The sequence below is a fragment of the Pteropus alecto genome, unplaced genomic scaffold (assembly GCF_000325575.1).
Source record: "Pteropus alecto unplaced genomic scaffold, ASM32557v1 scaffold23, whole genome shotgun sequence".
NCBI lineage: Eukaryota > Metazoa > Chordata > Mammalia > Chiroptera > Pteropodidae > Pteropus > Pteropus alecto.
The window spans coordinates 8157325-8168547 of NW_006435837.1; the positions used below are offsets into that span (position 1 = coordinate 8157325).

An 11223-nucleotide genomic window follows, 5' to 3' on the forward strand; every position below is an offset into this window, starting at 1 on the left:
AATTTGTAAATGAATGAGTGTAAGTTGTGTTCCAATAAAACTTTATTTACAAAAATACAAGGTGACTCCTGGTTTAGGAGAACTGGGCTGTTGACTCTGTGATAGATACTGTAGTGGGTAATAGCTACTCTGTTTCAGAGTGAAGGGCAAGTCATTAATTCTAGGACTTGGCTAGTCCCTTTATATAGAGTTTGACGGTTGCTGTATTTAGGATGATATGGTAGGCAAGGAGATGTCTGCCTTTTCAGGCTGTATTTCTAAGACTGTAAAATAAAACAGAATGCTAATATGGACATTAAAACAAAAACAAACAAACACAAAGCCCTCTTGCCTCCTCCCACATAAATACACCCAGAACTGACTCCATAATTTGCAGGCCCAGTGCAAAATGAAAAATCAGACACCCTTGTTCAAAAATTAAGAATTTCAAGATGGTAGTGGTAGAGCACTAAATCAAACACAGGGCCCTCGAGACTGCACAGGGCATCCTGAACACACATCATCATGGCCTCCACCAGCACCTCTGCCACGTACATATCTACATGTTTTTCAAGTCAGAAATGCTGTTTATGTGAGGACATTAACAGTATAGATATCCACTTTGTACAACAGTTCGAGTTTCTCTGAGATAAGTGTGTGGTATGCGACCAAATTGTCCAGTGTTCAAAGATACCTTACACACTGCAGATAGAGGTAACTTCTAGACTGACATAAAAGGTACAGTGGGGTGTAATCCATTTACAGATGGTTGCAGATCCACCGCACATACAATTTTAGCCCCGTGGGTAACTGGTCAGCCAAGCTAGAGTAAACGATGTACCCAGCTGTATCATTTCCTATAAACTTTTCCTATGTTGATTCCACAAGCTTCTACTCACATTGGCCAGCAGAGTCCATAAGAGCTTTATCTGTGCACGTGGGACAACGGTGACCAATATGACTTCTGTAGGAGCCAGAGTTTCTATTAGCCACAAGTAAAACCATCTGCCGAAAACATAAGTGCACTGGCATCTGCTGAGAGACTATGATTCATTGAAGTGATCCCCAAAATTCTTCAGTCCCTGGTTTTCCCTGCTGTTATAAAACCAGACTCACAGCATGGGACATAGAGTCCTTGAGAAAGATAAATTGGAGGGAAACTTTAGCCTTGATCTAGTGGTGAATTTGGGACTGAAAAGCAGTGTTCTAACCCACTTGTCTTTTTGCGTCGGAGCGGCTGTGCTATTTCCTTTGAAAGAAGCAGAATGCTACAACCCTTTGGATGAAAGATTGTTTTGAAGCGGCAACTGTGGATGAGTTATATTGTTAAAGGACAAGTGTGCTGTGCTGTGACACCAAACCTAACTCCAAATGATGAGAAAGGATGTGGGTTACAGAAATATTCAGAAATAAATGAGCGTTTTATCAGATGATATGTCAGTGTCACCACGTCAGTTGCTTATGTATTCTGCATCCGAAGTCTGTCTACAGAAAGCCTTTCCTAAGCCCTCTCCCATAGGAATTATATTCCCTCCCGTTCTCTTTCTCCTTCCTTGCCCACCATCCACTGGCTCTCCAGCAGTATCTTGGCCCTCATCGTGCTGTACCATAATAATTACGTTATGTGTCTGTCTGCAGCATCACACTGATCTCCTTGAAGGCAAAGAAGAAGTCTGATTTCCTAGTTGTATCGCTGGTGCCAAGCACAGTGCTTAGCACCCAGTAGATCTTCAGAAAATACTGAATTAACTTAATGAAACCCAAAGTAAAACTCAGAACCCAGTTCATGTCACAGAAAGTCAAATAAGTGGCAGGTCGAACTGTGTCTTCCAAAGCAATGTTCTATGATGATAGAATGTTTTATATCTGCTCTGTCCCATATGGTGGCCACCAGCACATGGCTGTTGAGCATGTGAAATATGGCTAGTCCGACTGAGGAACTGAATTTTTATTTTATTTTATTTTATTTTAATTTAAGTAGCCACATGAGCTAGTGGCTACCATATTAAACAGCATCGTCTCAAGGCCACACATCTCTACCCAATAAGGCCCAGCTATAACTGCCAGGGAAACAGCCACTCATCTTGTTCCTTACATCATCATAGAGACTGAGGATGAGGGATGAGGGAGGTCGTAAATGATATAACACACACAGGTCTATTTTGTTTTTATGTAATAGGACACATCCGGGCTGGGGATTTAAGTTTCTCTTAGTTTGAGAGCCTGGAAAGAACTTGAACTTTTAGTTACATCCCTCTCACTTCCGCCCCCAGAAAGTCATATGACAAAATCAGATTGAACTCCATCATTCTTGTTCACAAATCTCAGGTGCCTGAAGCTTTGGAAGATACTGACTTGCTGTGAACTTGAACTGTATTGTGTACTGGGTCTTTATGTAGTTTTATAAATCCACTTCAGAGAGGTTGGTCTTAATGAACACAGCTTGTCACCTTCTGAGATTAAAGGAAGCATGCTGTCTTATGAAATCCTAACATTTTTTATTTTCCAAGGAATTAAAGAGAAATCCGATAATGAGAGTTCACAGTCAACTCTTGCGTTAGGTTGAAGCAAAAGCTAGTTTAGAATGGGATGCTCATCAAAACGGAAAAGCCCGCCTCCGGTGTTTTACACTGGGTAGTCATTCCCTGTCTACTGTAAAGACCGCTTGGGGAAAAGAAATGTAGCTTAATGTGCTTGCCTTGAAGTAATGAACTGCCCGTGATTGCTATGAGACCTCATAATGCAGGCAGAGTTTGATTTCCCTGACAAGCTATTTACTTAAGGGTCTGGATAACAGAACCAGAGATGGGAGGTCGGGAGGTAGTGACATTATCCTGAGGCCAGCACTGCTCTACTGAAACTAAATGTCTCTGAATGGAAAATGGTACCCGCCTCTGCCCGTGGATGTCTTAAGTAAAAGGTTATTTTAAAAAATGGATAAAAGTCTTATCCTTCTCAAGGTGAAGAGTGAATTGTGGCCCTCTCTCCTTCATTTCACTTCATGGATGCTCATTTTGTCTTTTTTTTTTTTTTCCTTCTGTTCCTTTTCCTTCTTCAAGTACTTAAATGTCACCCACCAGTTCTGGGTTCTTACTCTGAAGGTGTGTGTCGGGGGAGGGGGGCAGATGGAAGCCGGGGAGGAGGAGGACGGTGAATAAACTGTTTGCGCTGCCTGGCTGGGGGACATTTTTATCACAAAGTTGAGGTAATTTCTGATACTGACATGAATGAAACTTGAGTGGACCCACTTGAGTGGCTCTTGGTGACTTTGTACGTCTAGGGACCAAAATACCCATCACCTTACCAAATTATCACGTTGATATTTTTCTGAACGCAGCAACAGTATAATTACTGTGTTTGATTCTTCTGGTTGCCCAAGAGGTAAAGGCTCGGGCAAAGCCAATGGCTGCTACAGAGTCACTTAAAACCCCCGAAGGTTGAGGTCGGGGCGAACTTGCTGGCCGCTTTTCATAGAACTGTGGCTTCACTGCTTGCTGTCCCCTCTTTTGAGTGTTAGTGGAACGATTGCTCCTCATCGTCACTTGAGCGGGTCCCCCCACCAGCCCCGGGTCAGTTGGGAAGCTGCAGAATTGTGACTTACTCCATAACTATTTGTCAGTGGGCTTCTCTGCTACTCAGCCCGAGCAAATTAAGCTACATTCCCTCTCGGAGCCCCAGGGCCCTCACCCACAGAATGGGAGATGATGACAGCAACCCCAGTGTTCGTGCTGTTGAGCGAGTAAGCATAGAGCATGAGAGGGGAGGTGGAGACGGACGGCCTACTCTGCTCATGTGTGGTGCTCATGAAGGCCAGAGACATCTTGGCCATAACAGCTGCATTTTCTCTCCTTTGGGTCCAGGCTGCTTCGAATGCTGCATCAAGTGTCTGGGAGGAGTCCCCTATGCCTCTCTGGTGGCCACCATCCTCTGCTTCTCTGGCGTCGCCTTGTTCTGTGGCTGCGGACATGTGGCTCTCGCGGGCACCGTGGCGATTCTTGAACAACACTTCTCCACCAACACTAGTGACCACGCCTTGCTGAGTGAGGTGTAAGTAGCTACTTCCCTTTAAAAATGGATTTAAAATGCAACCATCCCGTGATGTTTTCAAAAGGTATACAGCTGATGCTTTTCATTAAAGCTTGCTATATACAGAAAGAAAAAGGTCCAGGAGAGAGGGAAATAGACAGAGCCAAGAATGCAGTGGGCGTTTGCCCCGCCCCCCCCCCCGGGGTGTTTGGGACCTCAGGTAGCATCTCACCTAGGAATGGCAAGATGCACACCGAGGACACTCTGCACACTGTAGCCGTAGGAATGCATGGCGTTTGCCCCGCCCCCCCCCCCGGGGTGTTTGGGACCTCAGGTAGCATCTCACCTAGGAATGGCAAGATGCACACCGAGGACACTCTGCACACTGTAGCCGTAGACATGGGGGACCAAGGCAAGGCGATATAGGTTGATGCTGCCAATTATCACACCAGAGAGTTTTCATGGTTCCCGAGTAACAGGCGCCCTCCAGTGTTCTCACAGGAAATGACCTGTGGTTCCTCCTCCCTGGAATGATAGGAACCCTGGTGAGGACTTAGCCTAACTTGAAGTCTCTAGGAGCAGGCCCTTGGCATTTAGTGATCAGGCAGAAGAACAAGTCCCAGAGTGTCTTCCAATATAGAAAAGGGGAAGTTTAAGGGTGGAGCCCGAAATCTCTGTCTTAGCATTCTGGAATCATTCTCATTGGAATCTGAACAACTCATGCTCGGATTCTCATAACTGTGCAAACTCAGCAACAGTGTATTTATTTCTTTCATGTCTTTTCCCCTTTCTCCATCGCCTTCAGTGTTTTTTCCTTGAGTCCCAAAGTCTCACGGTGTTGAGGTTTCTTGTGAGTATAAGAAACTTCTCCACCAGACCGAGAAAGGCGTGAATTTTTATGGAATAATAGAATCATGTTGGAAGAATCTTGAGGGAATTTTAGTCTTTACCTTTTCATCAATGACATTCAAAGAAATGAGCAGGGCAGGGGGTGCTTTAAGGACAATCAAGCAGGACAAGGGACTCATCGAGCACAAGTACATGCAAAGAAGACCAAGAAATATTTACCACGACTGAGCCTGGGAAAGGTGTGTTGATTTAATCAGCTAGTGAGCTCGGTAAGTGGCTCTCAAACTTCCAGGAATCTTGAAAAATTCCCCACGCTCACGCTTCACCCAGACCAATTAAGTCTGGGGATAGCAGCCAGGTACTGGTATTTTTTAAAGCTCCGCAGGTGGTTCCAATGGGCAGCTGAAGGTTGAAGAACAGTCACAGGGGTTCCCGTGAGCCTTCATACGATAAAATCAGTTGTGAATTAACATTTCGTATCAAACCTACTTGACATATTATCACTTGTGTAGTGAGGCTCTCAATGCACACACCATCTGCCCAAGTTACTCCTTAAAAAAGCACTGAGTGCTAACTTAGGGGTTTTAGCAGAATAACATGAACCACTGATTAGTGGTTGGGAGACATTCGATATGGCAGAAGGAGCATGTTGTCCATTGGACCAGTTTACATGCTGGCTGTGCCACTAACTCTGTATCCTCAATGCCTGTGTTTACTTATGTGCAGCATGAGGATTCGAACCCTCACGGCACAGGACTTGGCTAAGTATTAAAAGGTTACGACTGGGCCCCCCAGCCCCGAAAGGAAACCCCTCCCTCGTCTGGGAAGGCTGTCCACCTCAACAGTGGGCTCGCCTTGGAAGAAAGGCCAGAATTGCGGGGCGGTGGCCAGGGGCGCCTGTCGGAATGCCCCGTGAGCTCACGGAAGCCATTGCCCTGTGTCCTCCCCGCAGAGGCTGAAAACATGTTTACCACCCGCCGTGGATTTAACTTTTCAGGCTGTCTTCTTCCTTTCCATAGGATCCAACTGATGCAGTATGTCATCTATGGAATTGCATCCTTTTTCTTCTTATATGGGATCATTCTGTTGGCAGAAGGCTTTTACACCACGAGCGCAGTGAAAGAACTGCATGGAGAGTTTAAAACCACCGCCTGTGGCCGATGCATCAGTGGAATGGTGAGTGCGAATCTCGGCTTGTCCGATACACAACCAGAGCCACACCTCTATGTATTGGTTTGTATGTATTGCTCTGTAAAAGCTACGAGCTAATTGGGAGTGGATGGAGAGTCCACACCACAGATACAGGCAGATCTTACGGAGATCGCGGGTTCGGCTCCAGATCACCGCAGTCAAGCGAGAATAGTAGTAAAGCGAATTGGAATCTTTATGGTGGGGAAGCTCTTGCCTTCGATTTGTAAAAAAGACATCTGTGATGCACTGTAAAGCCGAGGCATGCCTGTAGTGTTCTTACTAACATAGAGTTAAGAATGTGAAAATACCTTCAATACATTAGCGATAATAACTGAAATGGAACATTTCCCTTATCAACATATAGGTATTAAGGGTATTGAAGACTTTTCAAATACAAAGTTCCCACTATGAAAGAAGATAACTTTCATACTGTCTCAGTGTTCCCTTCATTTGTCTTTGAATATGGATCCTGGCCATAAAGACTTACATGTATCATGACAAACTGGCATAATCCTTCTGGAAGTAATTCCAAAGCACTTCTAGTAAGCACCTACTTGAGGACTTTGGTAGTCATTGAGGATGCAAAGATTAAAACACAGGCTCATGGCTTCAGGAAGCTTATAGTCTAAAGAGAGGCGTTAGCACACTCCGGCCCTTGGGCCAAATCCGGCCCGCTATTTTTGTACAGCCCATGAGCTAAAAATTGCTGTATATCTTTAAATTGTGGGGAGGATAAACAAATGAATAACATGACTTGTGAAAATCATACGAAATTCAAGTTTCGATGACCATAAATAGTTTTATTGGCACCTAGCCACATCCGAGCGTTGACATATTGTCCATGTCCATGCTGGAACAACACAGCCGAGTGGTCGCGACAGAGACCGTAAGTGGCCTGCAGAGCCTAAACTGATCCCCATCTGGCCCTTTGCAGACAAGGCTTGCTGACCTCTGGTCTAAAGAGCTCATTAAAAGGTAGGGTTATAAAGTGCTGTATCACAGAGGGAAACTCAGAGCGGGGTTGAGAGGCTAGGAGGGAAGGGGCCTTTATAGAGTTTGATTTGGGGCACGTTGGATTTGTTCACGCCGAAACACCTCCCAAGCATCTCTGTCAGTTTGGCCTTAGAAGGAGTCGTCAGGTGTCAAGAAAACAGTTTGGAAGTAGACAGAGAAACGCTACCGCTGGGGAAGGAAGGCTAGGCTGGCAGGTGAAGGCGCTGGCCCTCCGTGGAGGGACACAGTGGCCCTGGACGTAAGGCTGCGGGCTCCCTGCTGCGTGGGCCACACCCTGCGCTTTCTACCCCCTCCCCCCGTGAAGAAGGGATAGACACTGGCTTAAAACAGATGGAGAGCCTAGTGTTCATAAAAATCCTCTTAAAGGAGGCGCGTGCATTGTTGCGTACTTCTTTGTGACTAGGTGGGAGCCTGGACACGAAGGGTCTGTGATACAGTGTATATCAAGTTTCTTAAGGTTGGCGCGATCCTTCCCTGGGTGTATGTGTCACTGACAGCTGCACCTCCCAGGAGGGGACCTCGGGTCCTAGAGAAACTGTGCTGAGATACGCTGGCCCTGCTGCTTCTCTGTCTGGCCCTTAGTTCCTGCTAAGTTTCTGAGTCCTTAGCTAACAGCCTGGGAACTACAACAGAGATGTGTGCAAATGGCGGTAGGGCACAGGGACAGTGGTGCTGGCGCTGCGCGCAGACCTGGGGAGGGCGTCGTGGCAGGCGGGGTGCAGGAAATTGCTCCACAGAAGATCCGAGAAGGGGAACCAACATGAGCAGGGGAGAGGCCCAGAAAAGAGGGGTTGCTCCAGGGAGCCAATGGTGCACCCCGGATGGAAGGGTGGAGCAAAGGAGGATGGAAGCGACACTGCTTGGGAGCGGGGACAGGAAAGGCCTTGCGTGCCAGGCCAGGAATAGACTTGGAAGACAAAGACGAGCAGAGACAGATACGATCATGCACATCGGAGCGAGACCTCCAAGTGACATGCAGGGAGGGTGGAGGGAGGGAGGACAGGTCAGCAAGAGGTGACGGCAAGGCTCATGCTAGGCAAAAGCAGAAGGCTGAACTAGGCCCCAGTCGTGGACTGGAGGACGAGGGACAGATTCAAGGACTGTGGGCCAGACTTGGCATATGGAAGTGAGCACAGAGGAGGAAATGAGTGCCCAGCCTCTGGCTCGCCACTTGATGAGGCTGCCCAACAGGAGCGTGGGGAGTGGGGGGGGGACAGGATGGAGACCTGCTTTCTGTGTCGTGTGTCAGGCTTGATGTGCCTGTGGCCGGTACCCAGCTGGAGTTATCTAGGGTGTCACAGAGACTTGGGCTGGGGTTTCTGGGAGCACTTGGCTTGAGATGGCAGAGCTGTCTGTGTGATAGCAGGCATGAACAAGCTCACCCCAAGGCTTCTGGCCCAGGCCCTGTTGCTGGGGCACCCCTCAACACTTTCTGCCCCACTCAAATGGATGTACTCCCAAATACACTTTCAAACTTCTTGAAAAAAACTTCAGTGCCTCAGTTTACCTTGGAGCAGGTGTTAACATCCGGGGAGTGGTATAGAATATGGGGAGCTGGTGCAGGAGGCAGGGGGCGCTTCACCCAGAGCCGGTGGGAGGCTGCTGTGGGCTGCGGTGTGGGTGTGTGTGGGGGCCCCTGTGCCACCGTGCTGAGCTGGAAGACCCCTCCCCCCACACACATGTCTCTGACCTGTTATATAAGTTAGATTTCATCTGAGAAAAAAATCTGTTCTAAAAAGTTGAAAAGCCAGTTGTGCAGCGAGACCTGGGCCGTCTTCATCCATGTCCTCACTGAGCACCTGTTCCCTGCTCGCTGTGGTTCTGATACGTTCAAGAGGAACCACTGAACAGACCTGCCTTTGAGCGCGCGAGGTGATGGGAAAGGTTATCTGAGGTGAGGATAAATGAGCACTGCCCACCACCAGGCCTTGCTCCGGCTGGTCCGTTATGGGCAGCCTCTGCCCGGACACTCACTACGGACGCAACTCTGAATGCTGGAGGCTGCCATGATGGGATGCCCCCACGGGCTCTCCCAACGGGACACTGGCTGCCCTCGTGGGCCCTGACCGCTGTGGGGAGGGAAGGCTCACCGAGCAAAGAAACAGCAGGCCTTTTTCCAGTCTTTGTGGTGTTATCAGAAAGTTTTCTTCTGACGGGCAAGAAAAAGAAACCCTAGTCTGGAGTAGCCCATCCATAAGCATTGGGGAGGAAGGGGCTGTGAAACTGTTGAAATTTGCTTCTTTGAATATCTTTAGAAATGCAGATGCTTCCAAAAGTATAACTGGCCTTGAGATAAACCAAAGTGACTTGTTTCCGCAGTTTCCTGTGGTGACCAACAGGAGGTAGCCTGTCTGAGCCTGAGCCCCAGGCCAACCTGGCACAATCCAGGTATTTCCTGCGGTATGGAAAGTCAGATGGAACCTTCAGGTCCTCAGCATCAGCTTGAGAAAATAAAAGCCAAACTAGAATTCCAAAGCTTCACCCACATACTGTGTGGGTGCACATTCTGAAAATATAAATACCACAATGTTTTTGAAACAGCCTTTTAACGTTCTCTGAAAATTGGTAGTCAGGGCAGGTTAGGAAGAAACTGAAGCAATATGATTATATTCTTCCTGAAATCACCCATGGCAACGTGTGGGTGAACACGATGAAGATTTTTCCCTAAGCCAGGGCTTTGCTTGCAGGGCTGCTGTGAATCTTAAAGATGAAAAAACCTGGAGGGAAATAAGAATTTTATCAGATTTACTGCACATTAAGCCTGTGTTTAAGGCTATTTTAAACTCTTAATAAAGGTTCAAGCATCTAACACTTCATAATTTCACAGGATCATGAAACTAGGGAAATGTCTTTTGAGAAAGGGCTTCCTGTAGCAATTGCTATTATACCACCCATTTATTATGTAAAATAATGGAAATCTGGGAATATGAAGTTATAATTCATGTGACCTGTGAAACCATCCAGACACCAGCCCACGGTAAGTACAGAACTGATGTTTAGAAAGAATGCCACGTGGGAGGCCCTATCACTAATTAGCTCTGTGACTTTGGACCAGAGAGATCACCTCCTGGGGTCTCAGGTCCCTGTTAAAAGAGGGACCTAAAAAGTCCCTGAAGTGGCTTCCAGTAGTAAGTCTCGATTCTACAGCTCTAGAGAGTGTGACTATGCTGCCCCGGCCGCCAGCCCTCGATTTCCCTCTCCCTTGTCACTTTGCCTTGTCGCTATTGAGTCCATGCAGTGCTCTAATTTGAATGTATCCCACAGTTCAGTATCAGGTCAGAAATCGAGAATCATTCCTCCCAGGGGATGCGCCTTAATGGGTTCAATGACAATTTTCTCTTTCTCATTTTTGGCTTAGTTCGTCTTCCTCACCTACGTGCTGGGCGTGGCCTGGCTGGGCGTGTTTGGTTTCTCTGCGGTGCCCGTGTTTATGTACTACAACATATGGTCAACCTGTGAAGTCATCAAGTCACCCCAGGCCAACGGGACAGCTGGTGTGGAGCAGATCTGCGTGGATATACGGCAATACGGTATTTCCTTTTAATCCCCCGGATTAATTTTTACTCTCTTGTGCGTACATCTTAGTTTTGCACACTTAGATTTTAGTTGTTACATGGCCATCTGTTTCATACATTCTTCTGTTGAAATACTGTATACGTTTTGCCTGAATACACTCTGTTTTCTGAACAGAAAGATCATTTAGGCTCTTAGTTGCTAAAAGGTGCCATTCAAAATTTTGTTATATTTTCAAGTTAGAAATGTAGTAAAAGAAACTTTATAATGCAGTTCAGTCAGAAAAAAAAAGTCTAGATGTCATCTATAAAAAGATGATATAGTTTTTCTTCAATTTCTTTTCCGTTTTGTATCATCCAACTTTCCATCCAAGATATGCACTATATAACTCAATTAATTTGTATGTCTGTTCGACTCTTGAAAGCAGGTCTTTTTGAAAAGACCAATTGTTGAAAGTTCATCTATACTGAAAAACACAATATAAGATCCAGATGTATTTTTAAAGTCATCACAATGGGCTCTATAAAATGGCTGTTGGAAACGCGTTCACACATATTTTCAAATGAACAAGATCCTCAATAGGCAGCTCAGGTTGGTTCATTCTGACAAGCCACAGATGGGGCCGTTGCTCCTCCTTCCTGTTCATTAATT

At 46.5% G+C, this 11223-nt stretch overlaps 1 protein-coding gene across 4 annotated transcripts in view; it reads left to right on the forward strand.

Annotated features, from left to right (window-relative positions):
- The window catches only part of GPM6B (glycoprotein M6B), a 41015-nt gene that overhangs the window by 22285 nt on the left and 7507 nt on the right, over nucleotides 1–11223 (forward strand). For all 4 annotated transcript variants that reach the window (XM_025046626.1, XM_015589180.2, XM_015589181.2 and 1 more), the window contains 3 exons: nucleotides 3840–4026; nucleotides 5874–6030; nucleotides 10418–10589. In XM_025046626.1, coding sequence (XP_024902394.1) covers nucleotides 3840–4026; nucleotides 5874–6030; nucleotides 10418–10589 — 516 coding nt within the window. The remainder of the gene's footprint in view (nucleotides 1–3839; nucleotides 4027–5873; nucleotides 6031–10417; nucleotides 10590–11223) is intronic.